At 33.6% G+C, this 17,017-nt stretch overlaps 1 protein-coding gene and 1 long non-coding RNA gene across 2 annotated transcripts in view; both read left to right on the plus strand.

Moving 5' to 3' along the window:
* LOC127727677 (nose resistant to fluoxetine protein 6-like) overlaps nucleotides 1-2,218 on the plus strand; it is a 33,976-nt gene extending 31,758 nt beyond the window's left edge. The window contains exons 10-11 of the mRNA XM_052234792.1: nucleotides 730-872; nucleotides 2,075-2,218. Coding sequence (XP_052090752.1) covers nucleotides 730-872; nucleotides 2,075-2,197 — 266 coding nt within the window. The 3' untranslated portion in view covers nucleotides 2,198-2,218. The remainder of the gene's footprint in view (nucleotides 1-729; nucleotides 873-2,074) is intronic.
* Nucleotides 2,219-3,347: 1,129 nt separating this feature from the next.
* LOC127730297 (uncharacterized) lies at nucleotides 3,348-7,465 on the plus strand. The gene is made up of 3 exons (XR_007995020.1): nucleotides 3,348-3,620; nucleotides 4,565-4,697; nucleotides 7,230-7,465. It is a non-coding gene; the product is annotated as an uncharacterized LOC127730297 (long non-coding RNA).
* Nucleotides 7,466-17,017: the final 9,552 nt, after the last annotated feature.

Below are 17,017 nucleotides of genomic sequence, written 5' to 3' on the forward strand. Positions count from 1 at the left end.
AGGACATACTATGTAGATGTGCATATCGACAGGAAATTCAATTTTGTTTTCTTATACAATATTTTTTCTTACAGTTATTTTATTTCTCCAGTGACTCTAAGCTCACTAAGGTTCTTTAATTGCAAAACAAATAAGTCCATTTATCAGTGAAATAGGGAAAAATGAAAAACAATATAAACAAATTAGAAAATGTTGCTACTGATACAGTCTTTTGATTTAAAAAAAGCTACCGTCTATGTTTTAGAAAATTCCATGAAAATTTGAGAAAGTTATTGATGTCCCAAAACAATGATGAACCGTAGACGTAATCTGATGCTACTACATGTAAAGAGGCTTTCAAACCATGAGGGTTTCCCATTTTGAAAAGAAACATACCGGATAGCTGTTCAGATTAATCTTAAGAAACTTAGTTGTTCCTTAATGCAAACAAACAACATGGTGGACGTTAGAGTCGAAAAAAGAAGAAGTAAACATCTGGTCGATAGAGAAGGTCATAAGATGGTTCGAAAAAAATCTTTTTTTCCAAAAATAAAGAAAAGTTTAGCTTCAAACAATTTGAACAAGGAAACAAAACACGACACTAGAATTTTACAGTACACTTAATTTTCAAGATATTGTTATGTCTAGCCAAACACTTCAAATTGTACAATATATTCTATTAAGTCATATTTTTCAGAATCTTTCTTAAGAATGTAAAACACAAGTTATCAATGCATTTCTTTATTCCAGGTTTCGTAAATACAATTTTGTCTTGGAAAGGATTTGTACCTTTGTCTAGACTAACATACTGTGCCTACCTGATACATCCACTTGTTATGTATTGTTACTACAAATCACGAAAACAGTTGTTGTTTTGGGATGATCATGAAGTGGTAAGGCTGATAGTTCCAAACAGGATATTCAATTTGAACAATATCTGTTGCTGAATCATCAGTTTCGTTAACAGTCAACACTATTGTTATATGTTCAAAGCACTTTTCAAGATATGCCGTCATTAGTATGAATTAAAAAAGATGCGGGATATATGTTAAAGAGTTTTAAAAACAAAATGACATAAAACTAAGAGACAACAGAGAGGTCAAAATACGGCCTTTAACAATAACCACGTGTCCATACAATTATAATTATATGAAAGTCATCAATAAAATGATATTATCAAAGATCTGCCATCAACTAAAAAGTACAAAATTATTAAAATACAACTACTGGCATTACTTTGGACCGGTATTTGCACATGAACATATGTCGGGGATGATTAAAGGTACATATGAGAACGTGCAATACAAACAAGCCGAACAAACACTTAAATCTATAACGGTATAATAGGCAGTAAAACAAAGAACCAAGCAAAGCAATGACACATAATATTGTATCAAAGAATGATTTCAGCTACTGACATCAAGCACAAAGACCTTACCCTGCCGATACGAAATCATTCCGTCCTGCAATTTATCATTACTGGCTGTTCGTCGGAGTAGCTTAAAAAGTGCAGGAAGACATTCTTTTGTGCAATGGCAAGAATTTGCTCATAAAATTAATGTATATTTGAAACGCGTATAATTGTTTTTGTCTTCACGGATTCAAATTATATGGTCGCATTTAAAATTTAATCTCAACAATACGTAGCACAATTATTCAACAACCTCAGTACTTTTATAACCTTTATCCATTAATCTGTTCAGTCAAACATAACAATTATAGAAGGTCAATTGTTTACATATGGGTGTTACAACCGTTCATCAGAGCTTGGTGCGAAATTCCACATTTGAATAAATTCTTAAAAATGGAATCATACTTCCACAATAAAACCCTATATGTGTTTTAAAACTAAGACAAAGTTTTGACAATCTTATGATATCTTTATCCCTGTTGTAGCATATCTCAAATGTTTTAAAATCCATTGATATATCACAAACACGTATGCGGTTGTTAGAGTGCACAAACGCAAAATTATGGTACTTGAGTGCACGGCCATCGCAAAAACTAAAAACGATGCATTTCAAAGGTAAATTATATATATAAATCTTAACATATTTGATACATTCAATTATGTTTGGTTTTCTTTTATTTCTAGATATACGAATTTTTTGCACATCTTGGGATGGCTTATGCAGTTGCATTTGTGGCCTCACTGGTATTTGAATCACCAATGATGGGATTGGAAAAAGTGGTGTTTAGGAAAGACAAGAAGAAATAAGAACTTTGAAAATGAATATGAAAGTACCTTATTAATAAAATGTATATGAATCAGTTTCAGTATACGTTTGATGTTTTTTTTAATTTTACTTTTCAAGGGAGTCGGGATTGGAAGTGGGTTTTCATTTCAGTATTCTTTAATTTTATGTCATCTTTCTCCATTTTTTTTTATTTTGATCACCCCATTATTCTCAATTCAATTTTAAGGTAATTTTTCGGGGTTTTGTTTTATATTTCCCTCAATATTCTCTATTCAGTAAACCCACAGAAACACTGTAATATGGCTACAAATGGCGAAAACCTATTACTACATTAATTTGGTAAGTTTTTAAGCTTGGGCGTCTACGTTAAAAGAAAATTGTATTCAAGAAACGTTCAATAGTGCAATACTGGTTCTAATTTCTTATCATGTACTACTTTTCGAAATTAATATTCCTAAACATACTTATAACAAACCTTTAATCAATCATGACATCGTTAATTTGTGGCTTTTGACGTACATTTTTCCTTTTGAAAACTTTTCGTCTCGAGTATACCTACATGATGAATATAAAAATTAGGAGATATGGTATGATTTTCATTGAGACAACAAAATTGATGATCTTTGTCTTTTTATCTATTATGTCTGTTTGTTTTGCTCACACATTGTTGTCAATATAATGGAATTCTATGCGACTGTCATACAAGTGAGAGGTTTAGCGAGCTATAAAACCAGGTTTAATCCACCATTTTCTACATAAGGAAATGCCTGTACCAAGTCAGGAATATGACAGTTGTTTTCCATTCGTTAGATGAGTTTGAGCTTTTGATATTGCCATTTTATAGAGGACTTTCCGTTTTGGATTTCCCTTGGAGTTCAGTATTTTTGTTATTTTACTTTTTACCCGCTACGCTTTGAAGGTACCATTGTTTTGGGTATTTGATTAATATGAATACGTTTAATGTTATTTTTTTTCATCTACAACATGGTTCTGTAAGACATTTATTTGACTTCTCAAGTAGTATCCAAATGCTCCTTCTTTTTTCACTGTTTTCTCTACTTGTTTACCTGTCTTGTAATGATTCTAAGAATTATTATTATTTTTAAATATTTTTGACATATGTTCATCATTATGCACTTGCAGTCATCTTGACCACTCATTTAGGTACCAGTCTTGTATTACAATTTCAGTTTCCGGTGCATGTCAAAACATGGAGTTAAATAAAATAGTCCCAATTTTTCTGAATTTTTTTCTGCACTGCCTATAAACTGTTTGATTAAAACTTTGTGATGAATTGAAAGTACTATTTAAATGTAACAAAAATATTGCATCTTTTTTCAGAAATTAAATTAGGAAGGTGGAAGGATCTAATGTTTACTAGAAGTGGTGCGGTCGGATGAAAACAGCAAACAGAAAGTAGAAAAAGGAAGTTTTGACTTCGAGGTTGATTAACTTTTTATTCTTCGTGGCAAGGTGCCCTTTTTTTTGCATGAAATCATAGTTTAACATTACTAAATGCATGATCTGTACACAAAAAAAATTTTCTATGTAGCATTTTTGAATAAAATTTTTTTGAAGATCAGCTGTTTTGCATGTAAGCCTATGGAGCAATCAATTACAAGACTGCAACCTGGGTAGTGATTTTTGGAATTTTTTTTCATGTTAAAAATGCAAATTTCCCAGGATGCTGCAACTGATTTACATATTCTGGGTACTATACTACCTCATGGTATTTTTAAAATGGATCCTCAGTGGAAAGTTGTGCAATTAGCAGGCTTAATTTCAAAAATTGACCAAAATGTCCAAAATTCCAAGGGTTGCCAAATTTGGTCGACAGTATTTGCAGTCAATCAAAGAGAAAGGGGTTTAACTCGTGGTCCAAAATATGGTCGTCTAAAAGTAAAGTGGCCAAATGGAAGAAAAAATTTTTATCTGGCTCACAGATTTATGTTTATGTTACAAAATGACCTAACAGAGATAGCTGCGGATTTACATGTTTCACACCTATGTCACAATAGTTTGTGTATTAATCCTGAACATTTGTCTCTAGAACCTCCCAATATAAATAATAGCAGGCAAATATGTAAAAATTTAGTTCCACAAACCTGTCAGACACATGGAATGTACCCAGAATGCATAATTTAGTTGCAGTATGTAAGTAAAATACAGAAATGTCACTTTGTATAAGAATGATCAGCACGAGTTCTCCGTTTACTTCTTAAAGTTTTTTCTGAATCCAAAAGATCTTTCTGATATGTCTCCTTTTCTACAGATTTTTCATCGTAAAGTTCAAATCTTTCAAGTTTCGAAACAGTTCGTTCATGTTTAACAACAGGATTTTTTTTACGCAACTGGTGGTATTCATAAATTTCGTCTTCCCTTTTCAGTTGATGAATCGGACGAGAATTTGGAGAAAGTGGTACACCAAGAGCTTCACATTTTAAAACAGCTGATTCTCCAGGTCTATGATTAATTCTATGTGCAGTGGAGTGAATTCTAGCAGGAAAATTTCTCTGGAAGGTAATATCTTTAGGATTAGACTTATTATATCCTCTGTTTGTAGCTTCACATTTTTGCGTACTTGTACCGAATCGCGTTTTCTCTAAGTTCTTTCTCCCAAATCTAATGTTCATACAGTTGCGTACCAGGTTTTCATCATCCTCTGTCATGTATAAGCATCTGGCATGTTCAGGCAAGAATTCTTTTCCCCAGAAATCACCTTCTGTCCCTTTACAAATATAGGAATAGGCGCGGCATGTATCTCCACAATGTCCTGTGTAACAGTCAATTATACAATCTGCTACATAACTTAGTCTATTTACAAGTCTATTCAATTCCCCAGCAGCCTCCTTGATAGCAAAGTTATATTCCACAGTGCACCTGTTGGTTAAATCCAAGGAAAATCTCCTGTGAATCTTCTCACGGTCTGCTTTTGTCCTTCCGGGAAACATAAATTCACTAAAATCTGCCTTATCAATGCTACGCAATTGGGTTGACGCCAAGTGTCTTGGATCGCGCAAGTTTTCTGGTGTCAGGTTAACAACTTCACTATGTTTCTTGCTGAATCCTCTGTAGGCATGGCTGTCCCCATCTGTAGTTAACTGTCCAATAACTAGAGGCTGTTCATCTTCTGCTAACTGATCTGCCAGTAATTCACCATACAATTCCTCATTACCAATAGAGTCCCATGGTTTTAGGTTTGCCGAACAGTGGCCTTGGTGTCCAGGACAAATTGCGTTCTCTCCAGTTGACCTTAGATAACTGGCTGTTTTGCAGAGCTTATTGGCATCATGTACAGCAATGATCTTCTTCCTAGCTGTCACATTTTCAACAATAGTGGTTGTTGCTTGTGTCCCAGGTTGAAAGGGAGTCCTTGTTCGAGATCCAAACAACGGATTGTTGTATCGAGTGTCACACTCAGCAGGTATCGGTGTGTCGGTTGGGAACCCTGAGCGCTCTAATGCTTGTCTTACAATTTGTCGCTGCTGTTTCATATCTTCTCTGTTCATATTGACCAACATCTCACCGCATTCATTGGACTGTCTCTGCATGTCGGTCCTCGATGGAGCTGGATGGCTAACGGTCCGCATCAATTGGCACCATGCAGTATTTGAAATACCTGTATCCGCAAGTCCAATTTGCAACCTTCTGTTGGGGGCACCTGCTTTCCTGCCCTTTTTTCCTTCCTCCCCTATCTCTTCATACAAGGGGTACATCAAGGACTCATATTTACACATGGTACAAACCACTTTTTCTCTCCAACACATGGTTCTCTGCTCTTCGGCATCATAGTCAAATTGAAAGTTCCCCTTACAGCCTGGTGACTGCTCCAAATGTTCATGAAAGGCTCTGGTGAATAGTTTACAGGTTCTATCTGCATGTAAAAACCTATATGTGTTCTTGTCTCCTCTGATTAAGTTGTCTGTATACCTTTCAAATACACTGGGTTCCCCAGGCTGTGGTCTCAGTACAGATATAACTTTTGAGTTATCTACCTTGGTTACATTTTCCTTCAAAATTGTCAAGGCTTTGTCATTCAAACTTTCTTCTTTGGTCTTGGCAGCATCTGGTCTAACATATTTCTTCCTAATTTCAGTCTTTTCATCCCACTCAACAACAGGAATTTGTCTCCTATCATCATCACCTTTCTTAAACTGAACACTTTTGGACTTACTTGTATATGGCATCTTTGAACTCTGATGCCTATTTTGAAAATACTTCTGAATTTATACTTTTCCAACATCATCAATCAACTGTGTCAAAAGTCAAAACACCCAAAAAATGCAACTGACAGCATTCAAATGCCAGATATGGCAGCCTCTTAGAACCTTACTGATGATAATGACAATTCAATAGAATTCCACCACATGACAGTAAAGACCCAATTCTAACCTAGGTGTGAAGTACCATAAAATCATCATGCAGTCAAAAGAATCTACACACATTCTGCTACACAGTGGCTCCTAATTATCAAGAATTAAAACAAACACTAAGAAAACAATCTAACTTTTATTTGACAAAAAGCAATTTTTTTACAATACAGTAATTAAAAATACATAAAAATTACATAATATTAAAATATACAGTTTTTTCTTTAATAATTGCAAAGTTCAATGTATTATGTACAAATATATCACACATTAGGCCAAAAATCTCCAATAGAAAAAATTTACAAGCAAAAATTAGAGTTGACCCTATATACAAAAAAAAAAAAAAATCTTAAATATCCCAAAAAAGGGTACAACTCTAAAAAATGTAATTTAAGCTGCAATTTAATGGTAAAACAAAAATAATTTGGCATACAAGTCAGAATATGGTTCTTCTTTCTTAAATAATTTTTTCGTAATTTTCCGAGCAATGTTGAATTGGTTGTAGGTACCAGTCTTGTATTACAATTTCAGTTTCCGGTGCATGTCAAAACATGGAGTTAAATAAAATAGTCCCAATTTTTCTGAATTTTTTTCTGCACTGCCTATAAACTGTTTGATTAAAACTTTGTGATGAATTGAAAGTACTATTTAAATGTAACAAAAATATTGCATCTTTTTTCAGAAATTAAATTAGGAAGGTGGAAGGATCTAATGTTTACTAGAAGTGGTGCGGTCGGATGAAAACAGCAAACAGAAAGTAGAAAAAGGAAGTTTTGACTTCGAGGTTGATTAACTTTTTATTCTTCGTGGCAAGGTGCCCTTTTTTTTGCATGAAATCATAGTTTAACATTACTAAATGCATGATCTGTACACAAAAAAAATTTTCTATGTAGCATTTTTGAATAAAATTTTTTTGAAGATCAGCTGTTTTGCATGTAAGCCTATGGAGCAATCAATTACAAGACTGCAACCTTTACTTCCGATACACCGTATTCAAATTATGAATCCTTAATGTGAATTACCTATAACAAATAAACAGAGGAGAAATTTATGTTCTTGCCCAAAAATTTTCTAAAATGGTGGTATTCGGGAACCATCAAAAGACTTACTGCCTAATTTTTTTTAGATCATGGACAGGACTTGATACTCGAAAATATTAGGCAATATGAATCAGTGCAGCAACGTCGCGTGCTCATGTCCATCAGCGTCAATTTATCAATGAAAAGCAAGCGACTTCTTTCATACAACCGACCAACTATCACAACGTTTTGTACGCGTAAAAATAGTTTTACTAACTGTTTCATTTTGTTTCCTATTCTTAATAAAAAAAACATACAGTAAAGACAAATTGCTGATAAAGAGAATAATGACATTTTATTTTTTGATACCGACTTTATCATCTCGAATATCAGCTCGTCCTCGCGGGCTCGCTTGATATTCTTGCTAATAAAAAGTCGGTATCAAAAACAAAGACGCCATTATTCTATATTTAGCAGCATTTCCTTGTATCATCTCCACACAATACTATGTTCATTGTTGATTTTAACAACACTAACGTATATAACTTATTTATTATAATACTAATCGTAAACTTAAGCTTGGTATGGGAATGATATGTATTGACAATTTACTTGGAAACATAACATACACTACAACGACACTTACGAAAGAAGAAATCTTGAACAATCATATTTTTTAATGTCTTTTTATTTTCCTTTGGAATGTTATATAATAGTAGACCTCCGTCTTCCCTCACCATTCTGGATAACCAAATTACATAAGATTCCTTACAAACAACGTATAACTGCTGATGCTCCAAATTACTCCCAATTAATTAACTTCGATTTTATCAACAATTGAAACCGGGAAAAGAGTAACTTTGAAACTACCGACACTAGGAAGGATGTGATTCAGATTTTGGTATAAACAAATTCCTAAGATTCGAACTGGTAGAGTATATCAAATCTAAGTTCATCTCCTTTTCTAATAGTATAACAAAACATTTCGTGTGCTTATACTTTGTATATCTATTCCTCATTCCAATTGAAAGCCTTATTGAAAGAATTATATTTAATTCATAAAAGTGAAAGTACACATGCATAAAAACAAAATAAAAAACAAAATTTAATGAGATAAAGACCTGAATATTTTTGTTTCGGGCACGATCCGGATTTATGTTTAAGCAATGATAAACTTAATCATGATCCCGTGACTTGTTTTTTGTCAAAAGAAATAAAAAATTGTCCTAACATGAACAAGGATGTAGATTTTGCACATGATTTGGAAAGTAGGGTCAAAATGTGCTCGATATCATGTGCATGTACCAAGTCTGGAGCTGCGGCAGTGATTGTTTTATGTCACATTTCTATGTGTTTTTTCCGCTAGAATTTTGTGTTGATTGTAGCTCTTTGATAGTTTCCGTTTAGCTTATTCACAACTATTATACCGTTAAAAAACCACTCTGATTCTTCAAACAAAAAGGTCACTAAAACTGAAATCACCAAGATGCTTGATTTGTTTATTGTCAACATATTTGTTACGATTCGAGAACGTTTTTGTTACAAAAGACAATCGGCATTCATGTGACAAAAAACTGTGCCCATCTGTTTGCCGACTGGTTCCTTCATTTTTATGAGGCAGACTTCGTACAGAGTCTTCTCAAGAAATATAAAAAGAAGTTGGCATTAAAAGTACTTCACTTTCCGTTATTGAGATAATGTCCTTTAATTAAATAATTCAAAGTTTGGTGACTATGTTGACTGCATCTTCAGTTTGGATCAGTTCTAACCTGTCTTAAAAATGTGTCAGGAACTGTCAGGACAAATTGGCACCCCTAGAACAGTCTCTAACAGGAGCGGTTCTAACCTGATACATATTTGGAAGTTTTAACTTATAACAGATTTGGAAGTTATAACCTTTAGCAGTTTTGGAATTTCTAATCTATAACAGATTTGGAAGTTCTAACTTTTGGACACCTCTACCCTAGAACAGTTTTAAACAGTTCTACCCTACAACTGATTCTGACAGTTCTACCCGAGAACCGGTTCTGACAGTTCTACCGTAGAACTGATTTTGACAGTTAACCATAGAACAGTTTTGGACTGTTCAACCTTAAAATTGAGAATGGAAATGGGGAACCTTAGAACTGATTTTGAAATTTCTACCCAAGAACGGATTCTGACAGTTCTACCATAGCAGAGGTCCTCACAGTTCTATCTCTAGAACATTTTGGACAGCTTTATCAGTTATTCATTTAATCAATTCATTTAAATTATTTTCTTTCTGTCTTTATTTTTTATTTCTTAATTGTGTGCCACTAGTGGAGCATGAACTGAAGTTACCAATCCGAAGCACCAGAGATCACCTCCGGTTTTATGTGGGGTTCCTGTTGCTCAATTGTTTATTTTCTGTGTAGTGTTTAGTAGTTATTTTTTTATTTTTGGCAATGGTTTTGTCTGTTTTTATTAGACTTGTGATCTGTTATTACACCCTTGGTATCAGTTCTCCCTTTTTCGCTCCGTCACATCCTACTACATATCTTATTAACTTTTCGATTACAATTTTATTTTTCAATTTTCATCTGATATTATGTATGTATACAAATAACGTTCGGATGGAAGAAAAAGCCGGTAAACATGCTTATATTACTAGTATGGGACTTCAGTGTCAAAATTTATAACAAAAATTAAATCATTTGTGTAAGACCTTTGGTGATATTCGAATACTATTCTTTTTTATTGACCTTGATTGTTACTAAAATTTTACTGAATAATAATTATGCCTCATTTTAAGCACTATTCAAAGAAAAAAATGACAAAATAGTAAAGAATAGAGAATAAAAGTGTACTTAGGGAATAGAGAATAAAGGCCGGGTGCTAAAATATAAAGAAAAGATAATAAGGGGAGGGGTGGAATATGGATAGAGAAAATGGAAAATGGCCTAAAAATTTTAAGAATCTCGTATAGGAATTTGGAAATGGTCTGAATTTAGCATAATGTGTTTCACAGCATTATATAAACACCATATATTTTTCTGGAATAGGATTTAGGTGTAGCATTTATTTATACAAAAATGCTTTGAATAGCTAAACGTTGCGCTGTCACTATTGCCTGCGTGGGAGACATCCATGTTGCAATCAGACAATCAAAGATTTGTAGAGATCACTTAAAAAACATTATATCATTTCCAGGGATATAGTTAGATAGAAAATATTATTATGTTTTGCTCTAAAGAAAGTAGAACTAATCTGTCTCACAATAACGTGGTTTCTCGAAGAAGTCATGATCAGCGAAGTCAGTGAAAAACAAAACCTTACAAATTTCTTTTAGAATTTAACCCATACTCAACATTTAGTACAATGAGAAAGGGAACCAGACATGAGTTATCAATGTTGAATTGACTAAATCCATTGGCTATTGGATGTGTACTGATTGATATACTAGCCTTAGATACATGATTTCTTTTATTAGTTGTTATAGGCTTTGAAATAGCTGTCAGTAACTGCGAGTACTCCCAGATCTGTACGTTGTGTCTTTTGTTGTTAGGGATGTATAAATACCCTGCCACTTCCGGTCTGTGTTTTTGTTAGATGTTTTTCTGCTTTGTATAGATCTGATGAGTTAAGCCATTTTCAACTAATTTTTATAGTTTGTTCTTATGTTGAGCTGTAACACCACTGTCTCGGGTTAGGGGAGGGTTGAGCGCTCACAAACATGTTTAACCCCGACACGTTCTTTGTGTGCCTGTCCCAAGTCAGGAGCCTGTGGTTCAGTTGTTGTCGTTGGTTCGTGTCTGTCATATTTGTTTTTCGGAAATTGTTTTGTTATAAATTAGGCCGTTAGTTTTTTCAATTGAATTGTTTCATATTTTTCATGTCGGGGTCTTTTGTAGCCGCGACTATACGGTATGGGTTTTTCTCATTGCTGAAGGCCGTGCGGTTGCTTATAATTGCTAACATCCACTTCATTTGAACTTGGGAGGATAGGTGTCTCATTGGCAACAATACCGCATCTTCTTATATTTATATTTGAATGTATTATGGACACACTTTAAATTTATCTCCTACACAGGACACCTCATATTGCTCAGTCATGGCATAATTTAGCAGTATTGTAATTGTTAGAATATTATCAATTTGAAAAATAGACAGTGTCAGTTGTACGTCAATACAACAGCAACCCAACGAAAAACATAATCACAAGATATCCAGAAGCCAACATAGTCTTCCACAATGGACAGGTTCAATAAACAATATAATTATGTCAAGCTCTCCGGGGTCTATTAAAATTTGATAAACAAGTTTTTATCCTGCCAAACTGACTTTAAATAAAGCTAATACTAACAATGAACACTGCCCTTTCCTGGATCTTGATATCTATATCTTTAATGGGAAGCTTAATACCAAAGTTAATGATAAAAGAGATGATTTTTCCTTTCCTATTGTTAATTATCCATTTTTAGATGGTGACGTTCCCTTGTCACCATCTTATGGTGTTTATATATCTCAGCTTGTTCGATTCGCTCGTGTATGTAACAACGTATTTGATTTCAACGAAAGAAATCTCTGTATTACTGAAAAATTATTACACCAGGGTTTTCGATATCACAAACTAGTCAAAACATTTACTAAATTTTATCATCGGTACAAGGACATCATTCGTAAATATAAATCAACATGCAGACATCTTATACGTTCAAGTATTTCACATCCAATATTTTATGGTAATATTCTTTACAAAGCACAAAAATGTCGGCATTCACCTCAAAAGCTAGCCAAACCTTTAAACAGACTTATTCGGAAGGGATATAGTTACGATACTGTTGTCAGGTCATTAAGGATTGCATATTTTGGTATTAATATTGATTCACTCATAGGGTCTTTGCATTGGAAATAAACACATTTATTCTAAAACCAGTTGTTGGCATGATACGGGTAATGTTCTTCTCATATATTTTATGATGGTATGATACTAAACCCCTAACGGGAGGGATTATACCTGATTTTCATATGATGAAGACATAATCTTTCAATCAGTTTAATTGAGGTCTGGAGCTGGCATGTCAGTAACTGCTAGTTGTCCTTTGTTAATTTGTGTATCATTGTCATTTTGATTAGTTTCTTTTGTTACCTATTCAAAATGTATTGAATGTATTATGGACACACTTTAAATTTATCTCCTACACAGGACACCTCATATTGTTCAGTCATGGCATAATTTAGCAGTATTGTAATTGTTAGAATATTATCAATTTGAAAAATAGACAGTGTCAGTTGTACGTCAATACAACAGCAACCCAACGAAAAACATAATCACAAGATATCCAGAAGCCAACATAGTCTTCCACAATGGACAGGTTCAATAAACAATATAATTATGTCAAGCTCTTCGGAGTCTATTAAAATTTGATAAACAAGTTTTTATCCTGCCAAACTGACTTTAAATAAAGCTAATACTAACAATGAACACTGCCCTTTCCTGGATCTTGATATCTATTTCTTTAATAGGAAGCTTAATATCAAAATTAATGATAAAAGAGATGATTTTTCCTTTCCTATTGTTAATTATCCATTTTTAGATGGTGACGTTCCCTTGTCACCATCTTATGGTGTTTATATATCTCAACTTGTTCGATTCGCTCGTGTATGTAACAACGTATTTGATTTCAACGAAAGAAATCTCTGTATTACTGAAAAATTATTACACCAGGGTTTTCGATATCACAAACTAGTCAAAACATTTACTAAATTTTATCATCGGTACAAGGACATCATTCGTAAATATAAATCAACATGCAGACATCTTATACGTTCAAGTATTTCACATCCAATATTTTATGGTAATATTCTTTACAAAGCACAAAAATGTCGGCATTCACCTCAAAAGCTAGCCAAACCTTTAAACAGACTTATTCGGAAGGGATATAGTTACGATACTGTTGTCAGGTCATTAAGGATTGCATATTTTGGTATTAATATTGATTCACTCATAGGGTCTTTGCATCGGAAATAAACACATTTATTCTAAAACCAGTTGTTGGCATGATACGGGTAATGTTCTTCTCATATATTTTATGATGGTATGATACTAAACCCCTAACGGGAGGGATTATACCTGATTTTCATATGATGAAGACATAATCTTTCAATCAGTTTAATTGAGGTCTGGAGCTGGCATGTCAGTAACTGCTAGTTGTCCTTTGTTAATTTGTGTATCATTGTCATTTTGATTAGTTTCTTTTGTTACCTATTCTGACATCGGACTCGGACTTCTTTTTAACTGAGTTTTACTGTACGTATTGCTATGTGTTTCTTTATTCTACATTGGCTAGAGGTATAGGGGGAGGGTTGAGATCTCACAAAACATGTTTACCCCCGCCACATTTTTGCGCCTGTCCCAAGTCAGGAGCCTCTGGCCTTTGTTAGTCTTGTATGTTTTTTAAATTTTAGTTCCTTTGTATGTTTTGGAGTTTAGTGTGACGTCCATTTTCACTGAACCAGTACACATTTTTATTTAAGGGCCAGCTGAGGACCACCTCCGGGTGCGTGATTTTCTCGCTGCGTTGAAGACCCATTGGTGGCCTTCGGCTGTTATCAATCTGCTCTTTGGTCGGGTTGTTGTCTCTTTGACATATTCCCCATTTCCATTCTCAATTTTATTATTTAACTTGAATATTTGAAATACATTTATTCGTTTTAATACTTTTTTGTAAAAAAAGGTAATGCAAAATACTAAAAGCTAAGGTTTTTATGGTCATTTTCAATGTAACAAATGCAAAGGTTTAGAATGCATTATATTTATTAGCGCCATACATCCCTATAAATATCATGATATGGTCCGATAAAACAATTAATTTGTAGTGCATTTCTAAAGAACAATAACTGCGAATTTAAAAAATCCCAAAGAAAGAAGCCCAAGTTACACCCTTATATAAAAAGAACGATCCATAACTTCAATCAAATTACGGACCAGTCAGTGTTTTTCCTATTTTTCAAAGTTATCCGAAAAGTTATTTGAAATGCAGTTACAATAGAGAATGGAAACGGGGAATGTGTCAAAGAGACAATAACCCGACCAAAGAGCAAAAAGCAGCCCAAGGCCAACAAAGGATCTTCAACGCAGCGAGAAAATCCCGCACCCGGAGGCGGGCTTCAGCTGGCAACTTTACAATAATGTATACTAGTTCAGCGAAATGGAAGCCACACTATACGCCGAAACAAACAAATGAACCAAAATTTAAAAATACAAAAGACTGGCGTAAAGACTGAGACAAAATTATTTATACAGCTGAAGTTCTCATGGATTTATCGAAAGCTTTCGACTGTTTACCACATGATGTTTTATTGGATAACTTATTAGTATATGGCGTTTCTCCACATACAGTATCTTTGTTAAAATTATTTCTTTCTGGCATAACCCAGCAAATTAAAGTAAACAGTGCTTGAAATTAAACACACTGACTAAATATTCTTTTAGATACAGTAACATATCCTGGAAATACCACCGTCTAGAACTACCGGATGTGGTAACAAATCTTTTAGCTTCCCTGCTGCTTCTTATGGAATAGTTGACCAGACCACTTCAGGACTGAAAACAGCTTCACAAATTTTAGGAGTCTAGTTAAATCCTGGAGTGGATCGGACTGCTTTTGCTCTGCTTGCAGGTAATTTTGATACATGTTCATGCACGTTCATGCTGCATAAATAGCTAGCATTTTTACTTTTCAGTAATTACAAAAAAAATATAGTTTTACTTTACATCAATTACTGATCAGTTTTTGGCTTCAAATATTTATAAATTATTATTTTATAGTCTTGTCTTAATGTTTCATATATATGCTTTTAGTGTTAGAAATATATATATATATATACATATATATCATATACTTATAGACAATAATGGTATTATTGTACCCCATGATAAAACTAATTTGTATATATGTTTATTCATTAAATTTGAAGAATTGTCTTAGCCGTGTGATATGACTTTTGTTATCAACTGCTTCCGGTTTATATCAACTGCTATTATCGCATGCTTTTCTGTAACGTTATCGCATAAAAATATTAGGAATCAGGAAAATATATTATTAAAAAATGCAAAAAAATACAATAAATGCATTTTTCAAAGTTTTAAATAGTTCTTGTCTGTATGTCCTCTGCTGACATGGTCAGGCTCTCGGGCTGATATCATGACCTAGGGCTGATAAGGGGTCTGATATGAAAAATGCCATGTTATAATCTATATATATAAATCCACGCTAAGAAAACCTACAAATAATTCTACTGCCTATTTCCTCAAATTGAAAAAACACCTAAACACAATGAAACCCGTGAAATCATCGGCAGATCCAGGCAGTCGGAATCCCCTTTCAAAATGACTGGATCCTCGCCTGGAATTAAAATATCACAGGTTGTGGTCAAAGGGTGGATCTATCCTGTTTATTAAATAAATGAAAGGATAATAGATAGTACAGTCTGTTTTTTGTTAGATGTATTTCTTTTTGATTCCATCTGATGAGTTGAGGCCTTTTTTAACTGATTTTTATGGTTTGTTCTTATATTGGAATATTCTACCAAAGCCCTGCTAACATGTTTAACCCTCATTCTGTATGAGCCTGTCCCAAGTCAGGAGCCTGTAATTCAGTGGTTTTCGTTGGTTGCTGTGTTACATATTTGTTTTTCGTTCATTATTTTGTACATAAATTAGACCGTTAGTTTTCTCGTTTTGCATTTGTCATTTCGGGGCCTTTTATAGCTGACTACTAGTATATATGTATTTACGGCTTTGCTCATTGTTGAATGCCGTACGGTGACCTATAGTTGTTAATTTCTGTGTCATTTGGTCTCTTGTGGAGAGTTGTCTCATTGGCAATCATTCCACATCTTCTTTTTGTCAAGACTGCGACTTTTGTCACAAAAGCGAGACATAGCGATCATACATTGCGGCGTCCACAAATATTCACTCTGTGGTTACAGTTTTTAAAATTTTAATAACTTTCTAAAACTATCATCGATTTCTACCAAACTTTGAAGGAAGCTTGTTTATGATCATAAGATAGTATCCAGAAGTAATTAAACTTTTGTAAAAAAAATCCTGTTTATCCGTATTTACTTATTAATGGACTTAATTTTTCTGCCAGTTAACATTACATTCACTGTGTGTTAAAAGTTTTTAAAACTTGGATAGAAGCTTGTTTATAATCAAAAGCTAGTATCTAGAAGGAAATTTTATAAAAATTTATTTTCTGTTTTTCCGTATATTACTTATGTATACATGGACTTAGTTTTCTTCCAGTTAACATTACATACAGTCTGCAGTTAAAGTTTTTAAAACATTTATTAGATTCAAACCATCCTGGATTTTAACCACACTTCAGTTGGACAGAATAAAAAGATAGTATCTAGAGGAAAAAAATCAATATTTTTCCCCATTTTTGTTGAGTCTGCTACTATAACACTATTACAACAAAAG

Source organism: Mytilus californianus, unplaced genomic scaffold (assembly GCF_021869535.1).
Source record: "Mytilus californianus isolate M0D057914Y unplaced genomic scaffold, xbMytCali1.0.p SCAF_2, whole genome shotgun sequence".
In the NCBI taxonomy this organism is placed as follows: domain Eukaryota; kingdom Metazoa; phylum Mollusca; class Bivalvia; order Mytilida; family Mytilidae; genus Mytilus; species Mytilus californianus.